At 27.1% G+C, this 16,997-nt stretch overlaps 1 protein-coding gene across 2 annotated transcripts in view; it reads left to right on the top strand.

The window, feature by feature from the left end:
• The window catches only part of LOC117174511 (plasminogen activator inhibitor 1 RNA-binding protein-like), a 36,057-nt gene that overhangs the window by 12,045 nt on the left and 7,015 nt on the right, over positions 1 to 16,997 (top strand). For both annotated transcript variants that reach the window (XM_033363695.1, XM_033363694.1), the window contains exons 3-5: positions 3,715 to 4,032; positions 10,331 to 10,402; positions 16,440 to 16,953. In XM_033363695.1, the coding sequence (XP_033219586.1) occupies positions 3,715 to 4,032; positions 10,331 to 10,402; positions 16,440 to 16,953 (904 nt within the window). The remainder of the gene's footprint in view (positions 1 to 3,714; positions 4,033 to 10,330; positions 10,403 to 16,439; positions 16,954 to 16,997) is intronic.

Here is a 16,997-nt window from a genome sequence, read left to right as displayed (position 1 = left end):
TAATCCAATTCGGGGCGGAGGACTTTTCGAAAGATTTTCTAGTTTAGGCGTAGGTTTAAAGAAAAAAGTGGTTGGATTTTGCAACTCATAGTTGTCAAAAACGTCCACTTTTCCATCAGAATAAACATGCAAAACGAACGCTTTGCTGATTTGGAAATTTTTTGGCTTTCGCATTTTGCCTTTGAAACATTTTTCAAAATCCTGCAGAAGATCTTCACACTTCTCGACCATTGTGAATGAAGGTGAACGAGCATTGCGAATCATTTCTACATATTCATCTTCAGTTTCAATTCGTTCTACTTTTTTCAGCTTTTGCGAATATGTGCAAAAATTCCTATCGCACTGGCAATAGGAATGTCCTCGAACTGGAAACACATATATAATCTCGCTTTGCAAATAAATGGACAATAAAACCAAAAAATGGAACACTGTATAGTTTTTATTTTGTTCCGGACATGAGTCTGAAAATAATGTTATGCTGTTGAACATGTCTTTAGCAAATTCTTTTAATACCGCGTATTTGATAAAACTGCAAACAGAGTTTAGCACCCTTCTTTACAATTCCCTCAAGAATAGGGAACATGTAACTCTGGTTCGTAGTATGTACATGTACGTTAAATAGAAAAAGCCATGCTAAACGTAGATAAAACTGCGCGGACACGGGTATTTTTGGTAGTGGCAAATTCTGTGCAAAATCAAATTCACAGCATAGACTATTATTTTCAGAGAGTATTTGGTTTTTTAACTTCAAATAAATTTCATCATTGTTTTTATGATTAAGGGCATGTGATAATTAGAAAATTGTCGATTTTACCAGTTTTAGGTTCCGATGGCTTTCTTTCTTTAGTTATCAATATTTTGTCTTAAAAATTTAGGAAATGATAGCAAACATGCTAACGAACGTCCCCGCACACTTTATTTGTGTTTTTTTTTTTTTCAAAAATTTTTTTGATATTGCTAACAACGTGTGTACATTTGGAGGTTATGTATGTTACAATTCTCCTGTGCGTTACTTCCAAACTACACAATATTTTTGGCCGAAAACTTTGGACTTGCAAATAAACATAGTAACTAATCTCCCGGAACTAACCCTTTTTGCAGGCAATCAAAAAAGTTTATTTCACAAATAATTTCCAGATTATCGGAATGGCAGAGATGAAAAACGACGTAACCTCAAAATAATACATATGCATAAAATTTTTATTTAGCACAATAAATTTTTTTTTTTCATTATCCCTCAAAAAAGAGTTTGGGGACGTCCGTTATGATATTTTATAGCATCTCCGAATTCAGTTTTTAAAAATTTTCATTTTTGTGGAGAAAAGTCGGGGAAACTGTAAGTATCACATGCCCTTAATTACTTCTTCGTTTATCTTTCCATTTGTCTCGTTTTTGTAGCAAGTATTGCACACGTCAGTTCTAGGTAATTTAAAACTGAAGCCAACATTTCGGTTAAAATACTTAAAATAAACGGTTTGACTTATTGTCAATTTAGCCCCCGTTTTTTCTTTGCAATATTTTCCGAATAATTTGTAAAGTTCTACAAGATTTAATGAAGGATTATCAAAATATTTTAGGTTGGTAGAATTTCGTTTGTAATGTGAACTGTGATGTGGAATTGATTCGCAATGCTCTTCAATCGTTTTTTTTTTTTTTAATTTTCTGTTAATTTAAGACAACTTTCGCGTATTCCGCCTGCCAAATTTTTTAAAGGCTGCTTATTTAAAATCTTTTTTTGAACATTTCCAACTCTTCTTTTGCCCAAACATAGAAAAGTATAAAAAAATTTCTTACAAATCGGAACATTTTCTTCGTCAGTAGGAAATAATAATATCCAATGAATTAACCGTCCTAGTTTTTCACCTGCATTCGTTTGGGATAGGATCCTTGCATTTTAACAATCCTCTGAGAAACACATTTTGTTCATTATAGTTCCCGAGATTCCAAAAATTTGTATGTACTTTTTCTTGTTGCACATTTGAAAACTTTTGGTAAAATTTTTCTCCACAGCAGGATTCAATAGGTTTGAAAGATCTCTCTGGGATTAGAATATCTTTAGCAATACCGTCATTTTTAGTTTTAGACTTTTTAATGTATTCTTTTCCCTAAAGAAATAAAAAATAATGCTATTAACTTCGTCATTAAAAATTTAAAATAATTACTTTAGACTATCTACATATTATATATAGTTCAGTAAAAGAATTATTTAAAAAAGCAAGAATAAAAATAGTCATAAAATATTTAATTTATGATAAAAATTTATTTAAAAATTGTATTGACGGTTTCCAATCGTGCCTGATTTCTGGAACATTTTTTTCTTATTTTTAATCCACGAATCTTCATTTCTAGTTCTTTTTCTACCTTGTTTCATTTTAATATCTTTTTCTTTTTAATTAATATTCTCAAAAATATCTCAATAATCTCAAAAAAAAAAAGCTTTTCCAACTATTATAAGAAACAATCACTTCGCTGATTCTATGCTTTATTTGTAGAATTTCATAGAAGATGACAAAAAAAGTTATTGTTGTGCATTTGTTTTGGTAAGATTGACTTGACCTTCACGTCGTTCGCTGCAGCGCGTACGTAGCCGGCCAGGCACGTTTTTGAGCAGCGTCAAGATTACCGCTTGGATTTTAAAACATTCATAATTTTTGAACTATTAATCCAATTGATCTAAAACTTTCCAGAAAACTTCTTTGAACCTTAATGAACAACTTTCTCACTGAAAGCTTTCCTTAGCTTGAAATTCGTTCGCTAAACGAGGCGCTTTAAGGTTAAAATTCATGATTTTTGCATTGCCTCAAAAAAAATTAATAACTTTTTTGTTTATTACAATATTCTCGTTTTTCTTTCTTAGATAGTTTCAGAAGACTTAAACACGTACTTTCTATTGGGGAAATCGGGAAATGATGAAAATTGGCTAAATTAGCGCGAGTTTAAGTGAAAAAAGATTGGAATTTTTCGTTTTCAAAAAATCCACTTTTTGCAAGAGGAAAAAAAGATGCGCCTTGAAATTCTCTACACGTTTGAAGTATTTTACAATTATTTTAAAATTTTTAAGTTTTTTGTTTGACATCTGCAAAAATGTACATTTTATTTTAAATTCGGCTGTATTTCAAATTATTTCAATTTCTAAATTTAATTCGAATCTTTTTAAAACTTCTAAATATCTCTAATATTTTTACAAATAGCAAGTGTTCTATTATTATTTATAAATTCAAATATATATATTTTTTAATTTGCAAGATTTTCTAAAAGTTATAGAAAAAGTTCAATTAATTGTGAAATATATTTAAAAGTTCTGACAAAAAATTCAAAAATGATTTTGAGTTTGGAAAAATTTAAAACCACTTTTAGATTTCTCAAGATTTTGAAATAAAATTCTAAAGCTTTTAAAGAATGTCTAGACTTATAAACGTTCTAATTTTTTTTTAAGTTCTAATTTTTGAATTGAAAAACTTTTGAACTTCAATGTTAAAAGTTTGGAATTCAAGTGTTCCACTTTGAATGCTTTAATTTGTTTATTACTTTATATGGAAAAATGTTTAGAATATAATTTGATTTTTTAAATTTCATTGGCCGTGAAAAATGTTTGCAAACTGGGAAATGACCGGGAATTTTTTTCTTCGATTAAAACGGCCACCCTGAACAATTAAATTTTTGAATCAGTGATTTCTAGCTTATTAACTCCTAATGTGTTCTCTTTTATTGCAGCGAAGGTCGAGATTTCCGAGAACCTCGCGAATCTCGTGATCAACCTCGCGAGTTCTCGGTACCTCGTCGTGATTTTCGAGGATCCGGTGATAACGCACGCCCTGACTTCCGTGGTGGACGTGGGGGTGGCGGTGGACCTCGGACTGCCGGTGGCGTTTCCGGCGGCAGTGACCGTGCTGGCGTAGAACGTGGTGGTGATCGTGGCGGCGATCGTGGTGAACGTGGATTGGGCCGTCCCCGCGGGCGTGGAGGTCGTGGTGGTTATTACGATAACCGTGGAAAACGTGAATTTGATCGGCAATCTGGTTCCGACAAAACGTAAGTTTGATTTTTTCCTGTACAGCTCATTTTACACTTGACATTTTACATTTGGCATACATATTTTGAGAAAAAGAGTCGTGTTGCTATTTTCCTTTCTCTGTAGCAAGTTGAAAAGGGCAGGCCTCAGACTCACACTATTGATACTTTTTTGATAAAAAACATTTTGTTTTTATTTGATCAACAGTAAATATGAATTAAATAGTTATTTTAAAAATTTAACTGTACTTGAAGTTTTAAAAAGTGAACAATAATTGATTTATTAAGCTAATTAATTTGTAATTGTTGGTTTTTAATGTATTAATAACAATCCTACCTGGAAGAAAGCCGGAAGAGAAATATTTCCAACTAGAAAGTACATAATTTTCATAGTGTTTTGAATAATTAAACTTCAAAGGTTCACAATATTTCTCACAGTATTTAAAATTCTGCAGTTTGGAGTGGTGAAAATGACAGCGATTTTTGATTTATCAGAATCATATCTTTTTGTAAAAAAAATCTATCCAGTCGTTTTAAATGTGACATGGTACTACCTGATATAATAATTATTAATAATATCTGTATCGCCTTAAAAATTTTCATAATTCTAATTTAAAATTATAGATTTTGAATGTGCATTTCTAAAATATTTTAATCTTTGAGATCTTGAAACCATAGGTTTCGAATTTTTAATTTCACAGTATTGTAGTTTCCTATTCAAATATTCAAAATTACAGGACCATTTCGCTATTCAATATTTCAAAATTTCATATTAAAAGCCTTGACAGTCAGTTTTGAATTTAATAATTAAGCTTAAAATTGTACAATTTCAAAAAGTAAAATCATTATAATAATATTATTTTGTTTTCTTTATTTTAATTTTCAAATTTCAATGTAAGCTCTTGAAATTGTTCTATTTTTATTTGAAGATTTAAAGAAATAAATCATTTCAAATTGAACAATATTTTATTCGAAATTCCCAAGAATGAATAATAGTTCTCAAGGCATTTTTAGATCAAGTTTAAAATAAAAAAAAGGTAAAAATTAAACTATCTGAAATTGATATATCAGTAATTGAATAATTTTTGTGATTTTAAGTTGTTTTAATTTTGCATTAAAATTTAATTTGATTGGATTTTGTAAAGTATAATAACAGTTTAAAAACTTCAAATATTGGAAATTTTAAAGGGTGTGAGTGACAAAATGTTTTAATGTCACAAATGTTAGTGAATAAATTTTTTTCATTTTTAATGTTCCCCATTTAAAATTACTATTTATTTTGAAAGTTTTTTTTTAGAATAAGTCAATTTATTTGTTCATTTTAGAAAAATTGGTCTAATCAGCTTTAACGTTTACTTCCAATTTTATCATGTGATAACAATTAAAAATTCTAGAATATAAGAAGCTTTTATTTTGAAAGATTCAATTTAGTTTTCAATATTAAATAGTAAAATTTTAATCGCTTTGTATTTAAAATTATTCAAATTCAAGAGTTTCCAGACTTTAATTATTTAGTTTCGAACGATTTTATTGATAAAGATTACAATTTCAATTCCTCTGAATTTTAAATGGTCAAAATTTCAAATCTTAAAATATTCAATTCTTAACGTTTCGACATTTTCCTATTTTCGACATTTTGATCTAAAATCTGACTAGTTTCGTGATTCTCTAATTCAAATTCAAATTGTGTTATTTTGTTCTTTAGAGACTTTTGCAATTCGAATTATTAACTATAATTATTGTTTCAAAAATACTTGAAAAAAAAATGTATTTTAATAATGAATTTTTAAATTTGCAATTGATTCAAAGTTTATCGTCTTCCGCAATTGATAATATATGTGAAAATTGTTTTTCTAAGCCGGAAGCAATCGCGAATTTTTAGAGATATGTAGAGGCTTTGAAAAGATTCAAAATTAATTAAAAATTTTTTAATGATTTCAAATAATTTAAACGAAGTCTTGTGTTCCGAGTAAATCCGGCTCTTTCACCTAAATTCCGGTGCAAATAGCCATGATTTAATTTAAAACATAATGTAGATTTGAAAAAAACACTAGTTTTTTAAGAATTAGGAAAGAATTCAACAGAATAAAAACATTGCCTTAAGATTGTTGAGAAAATTGAAAATGATTTTTTAGTTTTGAAAATTCTTTGAAATTCGAATAATTTTAAAAGATTTTTAGCAGTTATGAAAAACTTTTAATAATAATTTTACATTTGGAAAGTTTTGAAACATGTAGATTTTTTAAGACTTTGAAATAAACTTTTCAAGAATATATAAATTATTTAAAGATAAAAAAGTTCAACTTCTAATGTCAAAATTGTCCAGTTAAAAAACAAAAATCAATCGTGTAAGTTTTAACGTTTCTAGCTTGAAATTGGTTAAAATACTGTAATTTACTTTTTTAAATTTATTGATTTTTAAATTTAGAACGTTGAAAATGATAAACATAAATTTATAATTTTGAAACTGAATCTGAATCATTGTACTCTACAATTAATAAAATTTCAAAATTCTCAATTTTTCAGTTTAAATGCATTTAATTCAAAAATTTTACATTGAAAAGTGTTAGTGCTTTCTATTTCAATAGAAAATGTTAAATTCCAGTTTATTTTTTATTAATTCAAATGGAAAAATGGTTAGCTTTCGAGTTAGAATTTATTAATTAAAATGATCGTGAGAAATGTTTGCGAACCGGGAAATGACCCGGAATTTTTCTCTTTGATTAAAACGGCCACCAAGTATAATTCAGGACATTTTTTAAGATTCCGAAAACTTTTTTGTGTATTTCAGTAATTTTAAAAGATTTTTTTACCTTTTTTAATTTTAATCTGAAATATTTGACGGAATTTTTTTATTAATTTGAAGGGATTTCAAAGGATTTTAAATATATGAGGGTATTGTAAAATATTACCAGGCATTTTCAAGAGCTTAAAAAAATTCAAGGAATTTCAAAATATATCAAAGATTTGAAATATTTGAGAAAATTTTAAAGATTCCCTGATTAAAAAAAAAATAGTTTCAATACTTTGAAGTTTTTTTAAAGGCCTCGAATTATTTTAGGGCATTTAAAAAGTTCCTAAGGCAATATCAAGAGATTTAAACAATTTCTAGGAATTTCCAAAGGTTTCAATCATTTTAAGGGATTTAAAAAATGTTGCATGCGGTTTTAAAGAATTTTCTAAAATTTTAGAAGAGATAAGAGGGATTTTTTACATCACCTGTAATGTTACAGGATATTTTAAAAGGTTCCAAGGTATTCTATAATATTTCCGAAGATTTAAATGATTTCATGGGGTCTTAAGGGATCTCATAGTATTTTAATTAATTCTCCAGGACTTCAGGAAGTATCATCAGATTTCGTGTAATTCCACAGGATTTAAAAATATTTTTATGTATTTCAAAGAATTTATTCACAAGATTTGAGGGATTTCGTAGAGTTATGAAGATTTCAAGAGATTTTCAATTATTTTTTGCAATCCATTTGGAATTCGCCCTAAATTCTTCTAAATCCACTCAGTTTTACTCAATTCAGTTTATTTTTAAAACGTTTTTGTTTAATACATCTTAAAGTCATTTAAACTTTCTTTAATTTTTTTAAAACTCATTTCAAACTTACTGAATTGACTGAATTTTTTCATATTGTTGAATTCACTTGATTGTTTTTTAAATTCAATTTGATTTTTTAAATTAATTTCATCGAATTCTTCTGTTTTCCCCTCAAATTCTTCTTAATTCACTCAAATTTTACTGAATAAAATGGATTTTTTCGTTTAAAAAAATATATGTCCAAATTTAGTTTGATTTTTTAAAATGAATTTCCTCGAATTCTTCTTGTTTTCCTCAAATTCCTCTAAATTTACTCAAATTTTAGTAAAAGAAGTGGATTGTTTCGATTTTAAAAAAGGTTTCAAATTTTTGAAGAGATTAAAACTTTGTTTTTAATTCACCCTTCATTTCTTAATTTACTATTCTAAATTTAGTCAGTTCTAATTAATTAAATGAGTTTTTTTTTAATCTCAAAAGTTTTCATTTAATTGATCCTGAGTCTTTTAACATCACCTTGAATTCTTAGACATTTCATCGAACTCTTCTCTTTACCTTAAATTCCCCTAAATTCATTTCAATTTTAGGGAAAGCAATATAATTTTTTTATTTTTAACATTTTTTGAATATGCAGGATTATCGAGAATGTCTGGGAGATTATCAAATTTTAAAGGAATTTCGAATAATTTCCTAACATTTCAAAAGACTAAAAAAAGATTTCATTGCATTTTTACGGGTTTTACCAAATTCAAGAGATTCATAGAATTTCAAAAGAATTAAAAAGATTCCATAAGATTCTAAGAAATTTTCATGGATTTTAAGGGGTTTTAAAGAATTGGAGAGTGTTCTAAAGGTTTCAGATAATTTTAATAGAACCTTCTTAATAGATTTCAGTGGATTTCAATGAGTTCAGGGTATTTTGAAAAGATTTAAAGAAATTTAATGGCATTTAAACATTTTCTTCAGGATATCAATGATATTTAAAAAATTACAAGGTATTTTGTGGGAGCTTTTATATTTTATACCATTTAAAAAAAGTATTTAATCCTTCTATTGAATATTTTAAAATTCGTATGATACTATTTTGCTACTTTTTCTAAATTTATGCTACTATTAACACTACGTTTAAAATTTTTTAATGAGTCTGAGACCTGAAAAGGCATTTTGATTCTATTCACGTCTCACTGTTTTGTGGGTCTTGTTTTTTTTTTATCGCATGTGAATAAATCACTTCAATGTCCCGGAAGTTGGATCCGCAAACCTTTTTTTTCTAAAAAATTTAAGTTGTGCTAAATTGTGCTAGACTTGTGCTCATTTGTGCCGTAAATAGTTTTTTTGAAAAATAAAAAATTACGGGCACAATTTCTGAAAAACGTTTTTTTTTTTGCTAGATCCGCAACTTCTTACTAGAGTAAAAAAGAAAGGTTGTTCGAAAAACTAAAACTTGTGCTAGTTTGTGCTCGATAAATGCAGTCTTTATTCCCTCACAAAATTACGCGAGATCAACAGTTCTCATACGGAAACTCAAAAAACATACAAGATCCAAAAATAACTAAATTTCGAAAAAATAAAACTTATGCTAAGTTGTGTTCGACAAATGCAGTCTTTATTCCCTCTAACAAAATTACGCATTTGTCGACCACAGCTCAGCACAAGTTTAATTTTTTCGAAATTTAGTTATTTTTGGATCTTGTATGTTTTTTGAGTTTTCGTGTGAGAACTGTTGATCTCGCGTAATTTTGTTACAGGGAATAAAGACTGCATTTATCGAGCACAAACTAGCACAAGTTTTAGTTTATCGAAATTTCAAAAAATAATAAATTTTTTTTTTGAAACGGATAGGTTTTTGGAATTTTTATTTCTTGCAGAAAATTGTGTATACTTCGAGCCGCCTAGCCCTTTCTTTTTACTTTAGTAAGAAGTTACGGATCTAGCAAAAAAAAAGTTTTTCAAAAATTGTGCCGGTAATTTTTGATTTTTTAAAAAACTATTTGCGGCACAAATGAGCACAAGTCTAGCACAGCTTAAATATTTTAGAAAAAATAAGTTTGCGGATCTAACTTCCGGGACATCAATTTTATTTTTTATTAATCAATATTGTAACTTAAGAAACGATTACCCTTGGCAAACATTCGTCTAGAATTATTTTTATATTTACCATTGTAAACTCTAATTAAATATTAATTATGTTAATATTTAATATCTAAAAAGCTAATCAATGAAACTGACAATTTATTATATCTTTTTTTTTTGCCTATGCCCATAAACAGGCTGCCGAGGTAAGGATTTTATCATGTAGCACATTATGCATGCTCTTGAACCACCTTTTTCCAATTTAAAAGTGTAATGAATTTTCAAATTTGTGGCTGCAAAGAAATTAAAAGCCTAAGATACCTGGAATTAGCGGGGAATTTACTAATATCAGGAAAAGATATCTTTTATACAAAATAAAAATTTGTTGGAACTAATATTCAGTTTCATGGACTGAAGGAACAATTATCCAGTTTTATCTATGAATATTTTTATTTATTTAGATGTTTAAGAGGATTGAAAAAAAAAAATTATTAATATTTTAATGGTTCCGTATTTATTAAGATAAATCATACCTGAGAAAATCGAGATATGTGGGAAAAACCTGCAATAGTCAGGAATTTTTTCCAGGATTTTAGTGAAGTCCCTGTAATTTTAACAGTTTTGAGAATTATGTTTCAAATACATTTTTTAAGGCTCAAATTTGTCTAAAACGCGAAATAATAAAAGTAAAATTGGTTACAGTGGAGTGAAACCAGTTGACAAGAAGGATGGCGCTGGTAACCACAACTGGGGATCTACCAACGACGAGATTGAGTAAGTACCAGCAAGAATTTAAAAAAAAAGGATCACAGTCCATCCCCCTTTTTTCCCTCAAATTAAAAAATTGTCTAAAATCGTGAAAATCTGAATAATTGACTTTTTGATATTGGAATACTTAAAAAATCCGAAGAATACGGAAGAACCGGGAAATTATCGGAAACTTCATTGGCCGGGAATTTACATCTGATTGCAGTAAAATAAAAGTTTTCATTATTTTAATAATTTTGCTAAATTTATAAAAGTGATTTCTACTTTATGTGCGGTGACAGGGCTATTTGAAAATATAACTGCTTTGTTGAAAATCAATTGTTCAGCTTAAAATTTAACTATTTGAGTAGAAAATTTAACTATTGTACAAAAAAAAAACTTTTTGTTGTTAAGAATTGAATATGTAATAAAAAATTCAAATATTTTATTTTTGGTTGAAATTTGATCTTTTTTGGATGAAAATTCAACTCTTTGGTAGGTAAAAAATTTAGCTATGCTAGTTGAAGATTCATCTTTTGTTGAAGATTCATCAGTTTGGTTGAAAGTTAATTTTAACAACTGGAAATTAAGCGTTCTATTTCAGGTGGAAAATGGACCTCTTTCAGTTCAAAATCTAACAATTTGAATGTAAATTTGCCTTTTTAAATTGAAAATTCATTTATTTCGTTGAAAATTCACGTATTTTGTTGAAAAATCGACTGTTTTCGTAGAAAATCTATTTTTTTTTTTTGTTAAAAATTCAATTATTCCAGTTAAATATTCATAATTTTAGTGGAAGCTTGTTCTTTTACGTTAGAACAAAAAATTTACTTGGTTGAAAAATAAACCCTTCTGTTGAATTCGTTTTTTCTTCTGATGAAAAGGAGTCTTTTTACCGAAAATTTAACTATTTTTCGAAAAATCCGATTTTTTTGTCGAGAATCCAATTTTCAACGGAAAGTTCAACTATTCTATTTTGGGTTGAAACTTAAAATTTTTTATTTAAAAATTAACTATTTTTTTCGAAAATTTATGTGATTTGTGGAAAATTCATCTTTTTGGTTGAAAATTCAAGTATCTCAGTTAAATATTCATCATTTTAGTTAAAAATTCATCTTTCAGGTTAGAAATAAATTTACTTAGTTAAAAAATAAACTCTTTTGTTGAAAATTAATTTTTTTATTGAAGATTAATTATTTTAATTAAAAATTCGTTTCCTTTTGTTGAAAAATGAGCCATTTTATTAATTTTTTTGTTTGTTGAGATGAATTTTTTTCATAAACTGAAAATGCCATTCCAGTTTAATATTCCATAATTTTCGTTAAAAATTCCTTTTTTTTTTGGCTGGACATTCATTTTTTGACTGAAAATTTAATTATTTAATTTTTGGTTGAAAAATGATCTTTTTTAGCTGAAAATTCGTCTTTTTTGGTTGAACATTGATTTTCTTAACTTAAAAATTAATTATTGAAGTTTTGGTTGAAAATTTATCTTTTTTTAGTAAAAATGGATTCATTGCTTTAGTTGAAACCTTATTTTTTTTTGAAAATTCAAAAAATCCAGTTGAGGATTCATCATTTTAGTTGAAAATTCATCAGTTAAGATGAAAATTCCTTTTTTTGTACTCAAAATATAACTATTCCATTTTTTGTTAAAACTTGTTGTTTTTTTCGGTTCAAAATTGAACTATTTGGTTGAAAAGTTTGTCTCTTTTAAATGAAAATTCAAGTATTTTAGTTAACTATTTATCATTTTAGTTGAAAATTAATCTGTTTAGTTTATAATCCCACAAAAAAGTTGAAAAATTGCAATATTATTTTTGGTCATAAATATATTTTTGTAAAATATATGAAACATATAACCATGAAGTTTCTATGTAATTTCCTCAAAATAATTATTTATTTAACTTTTATTCTGATTTGCCTACAGGTAAGATGTTTTCGAATACTTCCAACTTTTATATTACAAATTGAAGTTCTTGCAATTCGAAAAGAAATTTTTTTAAATTTATACTTGTAAGATTCTGTGATACGATGAAGAAATAGCTTCAAAATGAGCCCAAGAACATTGAAAAATGAAATTTACACTATTTTTGCAATATCTACTTAAAAACTAGACAAATTGGCTTCTCCCTGGGCTTATTTTATACAGAATTTCAAAAACAATTAACCTTTTAAAGAGAATTTTTTTTAGCTCTGGTACAATTAAAATTAAGAGAATTTATTCAGTCATAAAAAAAAGGGATGGCCTAAAACTTTTGCACGGCAATGTAGCTGTCAGGGAAAATAGAAATTGATATCTATTAATATTATTTTTTTTTAAGCACTTCCTAATATCAATATAAATATTTGTTGAATGTACATTCTTGAAAAATAGAATTCGATTCTTGGTTTTTTTATTTGTAGTTATTTATTTATTGATAGTTTGGATGCATGTCCTTAACTTAATTAATCTATACTGCCATGTAAAGCACATTTTTCTGGCTTGTTCAGGGTGGCCGCTTTTTTTTTACCAGGAATTATACAAATTTGTGGATGAAAAATTGTCCACGTTCGATTTCAACCGTTTTTAAATAATTAGCGGAATTGTTATGTTTTTCAATTATGCTATTATTTAGCTAATAACACATAATTCAAAATTTTATTACTTTAAAAATTTTTCAGTTAAAATTTTTATTTTTAAGTTTACACGTTTAATTTAAAGAATTTTTAAATGCTTTCATAAAGACTTGAACAAATAAAAAATAAAAGCCTTTGATGTTGAAAATTTTGGATAAAAAACATTTTTATTTAATAAATAAATACATTTTTTTAAAGTTTATCTGTACTTTAAGTTATAAAAAGTGAACAAAAACGATTTGACAAAACGATTTTGGACCATTTGGAAATTTAAGAATTTTCAGATTTTAACGTTAAAACTTGAAAGGTTTCAATTTGAAAGTCGTAGCCATTAAACAAATATGAACGTGTGACTGAAAGTTTATAAACTATTTTCAACTTAAAAATAACTTCATAATATATTCTTAATTAAAGGATTTTATTAAATTTAAAACATTGTTTCAGTCTAAAAATATTTAATTCCTAACCCATTCAATTTGAAATTTTTAATTACAAAATATTCATTATGGAATATTTAGCAATATTTGAATTTTTATTTAAGACAAATTTTGACAGATATTTAGAAGTTCTGAAAAAATTTCCAAAATAATTTTAAATTCAAAACAAATTTAAAACAACTTCTAGATTTATCAAGATTTTGAAATAAACTTCTAAAGCTTTTCAAGGATGTTTAAACTATTTAAAAAGAAAATAATTGAATTTCTAATTTAAGAAGTGTTCAGTTAAAAATTTCTCCATTTTTCAATATTTGATGTTTCTAGCTTAAAATTCCTTAAAATTATATAATTTTAAAGTTCATTGATTGATTTTTTAATTTAGAGCATTGAAAAATATAACGTGGATTTGTATTTTTTTATATTGAAAAAGGTTAGTACCTTTAATTTTATACGCGTAAATCATTGAGCATTTGAATACAACATTTTTAAATTAAATGTTTTAAATTTCAATTTTAAAAGTTTTAAATTTAAGAGTTCCACTTTTGAGTACTTTGCGAACCGGGAAATGACCTGCAATTTATATCGTCGATTAAAACGGCCACCCTGGTTTGTCTTTTTGTTCGAATTCAACTATTTTTGAAAAATATTTTTTTTTTAAGAATCATCAACTTGATTGTAAATCCACATCTAGTTAAAAAAAAGAGCTTATTTTTTTGGAAATAAGTTTGTTCTTTGGATAAAAATGAGTTTTTTTTAACGAAAAATGTAACTTTCAGTTGAATATTGCATAATTTTAGTTAAAACTTCATCTCTTTGGCTAAACATTAATTTTTTTAACTAAACATTTACCTTTTCAATTGTTGGTGGCAAAATTGTCTTTTTACGTTGAAAATTCGTCTATATAATTTTAGTTAAAAATTCATACCTTTGTTTAACAATGTAACTATTTTTGGAAATTTTTTTTTGTTGGCAATTTTTTTTTCAGCTGTAAGTGCAACTATTCCAGTTAAATATACCATTATTTTAGTTGAAAATTAATCTCTGGTTAATTATTCTTGTTTTAAAAAGTCTTCTTGTCTCTTCAATTCAACTTTTTTTTTAAAAATTTATTTCTTGTTGAAATTTGAGCTGTTTTGTTTTTAAAATTCGTTCTTACTTTGGCTAAAAATAAATTTTTTAAACCAGTAATGTAACTATTCCAGTTGAATATTACAAAATTTTAGTTAAAACTTTATATCTACAGTTGAAAAGTTGCCTTTTTTAATCGAAAATTCGTCTATTTTGGTAAAAAGTAATCTTGGATTGAAACTTCAATTATTGTAGTTGAAGATTCATAATTTTAGTTAAAAATTCATAACTTTTTTTTTGAAAATGTAACCATTTTTTTTTAACTGTTCCAGTTGAAGATGCATTATATTAGTTGAAAACTAATTTTTTAAACTAAAAATGTGACTTCCATTTTTTGTTAAAGATTGATATTGTTTAGTTTTTTAATTCGTATTTTTTTTGCGGAAAACTAATCTTGGTTGAAAGTTCCTCTTTCTGGTAAAAAATGCAACTTTTTGTTGAAAATTGACCTTTTTTTTGTTGGCTTGACCATTCAACAAATTGACGAAATGTTGTCTTTCTTGGTTGAAGAATTATTTTTGTTGATAATTCATATTGTTTGTGAGAAAATTCACCTTCCTGGTTGAAAAATAAACTTAAGCTTTTTGTTAAAAATTCGTCTTTTTGGTATTTAATTAAGGTTCGTTGTTTTTTAAACGCAAATTATTCATAAAAAATGTATCTTTTTTGTAATATTTGGTAACACCATTTTTGGTAACATTTGTAGAAAAAAAATGAGTAATTTTAAGAGATATTTAGGAGTTTTAAAAGGATTAAAAATTATCATGCCAAATTTCAGGAAGTTTTCTTAAAATCTTTTAGAATGTTTGAAAATTTTGTTTAAATCTTTGAAAAACTTTTTAAATATTCTCTTAAAATAATTTTTCAAAATGAAAAGTTATTTTTAATTTTCCTAGGAATCTTAAGAATATGTTTTTATTCTTTTGAAGCCTTTTACAATTCTTGTCTACATTTTGTTGTATATTAGGCTACCATTTCAAGTATTACATTAATTTTGAATCTTTTCAAAACTTCTACATATATCTTAAAATTATTCAAATTACTAAAATCAAATGACTAAAATTTGCAGTATTTTCTGAAAACTGTAGACAAAATTTAATTTATTTTGACAGATATTTAGAAGTTTTGAAAAAATTTCCAAAATAATTTTAAATTTAAAACAACTTCTAAATTTCTCAAGATTTTGAAATAAAATTTTGAAGTTTTCCAAGGATGTTTAAATTGTTTAAAAAGAAAGTAATTGAATTTCTAATTTAAGAAGTGTTCAATAAAGATTTTTTCAATTTTTCAATATTTGATGTTTCTAGCTTAAAATTCCTTAGTTATATAATTTTGAAAATTTTAAAGTTAATTGATTGACTTTTTAATTTAGATAATTGAAAATGATAACGTGGATTTATATTTTCTTTTATTGAAAAATGTTGGTACCTTCAATTTTATACGCGTAAATTATTGAGCATTTGAATACAAAAATTTTTAATTAAAAACTTTTAAATTAAAATTTTAAAAGTTCAAAATTTAACAGTTCCTCTTTGAGTGCTTTCATTTGCAGCTCAGTTTTTATTACCTCAAGTGGGAAATTTTTTAGCTTGACCACCCTGCTTGTTTCACTATTTTACTTTGTACATTATTGAAACCTTATTCGCTTTGGTAATACTTTCCTGTCAGAAATGTTCGTCTTAATGTCAGGGGAATTGAAAAATTCAATCTTGTGGGCCACCCTGTTTAAAATAAATGTTTGCATTTTGAGACTTTTTCTTGTCGAAAAATGCTTCTTTTCACCTAAAATTGCACAAAAATCCCATCTTGCCATTTTTTCAATAGTCCTTCTTTTTTTTTTTTCTTTTTTTTTTTGTAACCAATTGTCGTCTTGTTCCACAGAGAAATTTTGAACCCGGCAACTAATGATTGGGACACTGATAAAACGGCGGATCTCGATGTGTCTACGGCGGCTGTTGAAGGCAAGGAAGGTGAGACGGCCAATACCTCCTCGGAGGAGAAGCCAGCCGAAGAAGAGTCGCGAGAAATAACTTTGGACGAGTGGAAGGCGAAACAGGGCAGTCGTTCTAAGCCCCAGTACAATTTGCGCAAAGCTGGCGAAGGCGAAGACTTGACTCGCTGGAAGAAGATGTACGCTCTTGAGAAGAAGAAGGAGGGCGAAGAGGAGGATGAGGACGAGGAGGATTATGACGTCGCTACCGAGTATCCTCAACGAGTTGGCAGACAGAAACGTGTTTTCGATATTGATATCCAATTCAGCGATAGCCGTCGTGGTGGTGGCGGTCGTGGAGGCCGTGGAGGACGCGGAGGACGTGGTGATCGCGCCAATGGTGGTCGTGGATTCGGAGGCCGTGGTGGTCCACCAAGGGATGCTGCTGAGCCTCGCGGTCCTCCTGTGAGTTTAAAAAATCAGCTTTATTTCCTTTATTTTGTGTTCAG

This window comes from Belonocnema kinseyi, chromosome 6, assembly GCF_010883055.1.
Source record: "Belonocnema kinseyi isolate 2016_QV_RU_SX_M_011 chromosome 6, B_treatae_v1, whole genome shotgun sequence".
NCBI lineage: Eukaryota > Metazoa > Arthropoda > Insecta > Hymenoptera > Cynipidae > Belonocnema > Belonocnema kinseyi.
The sequence above is the reverse complement of the archived record's forward strand: the minus strand, read 5'-3'. Positions and strand labels throughout refer to the sequence as shown.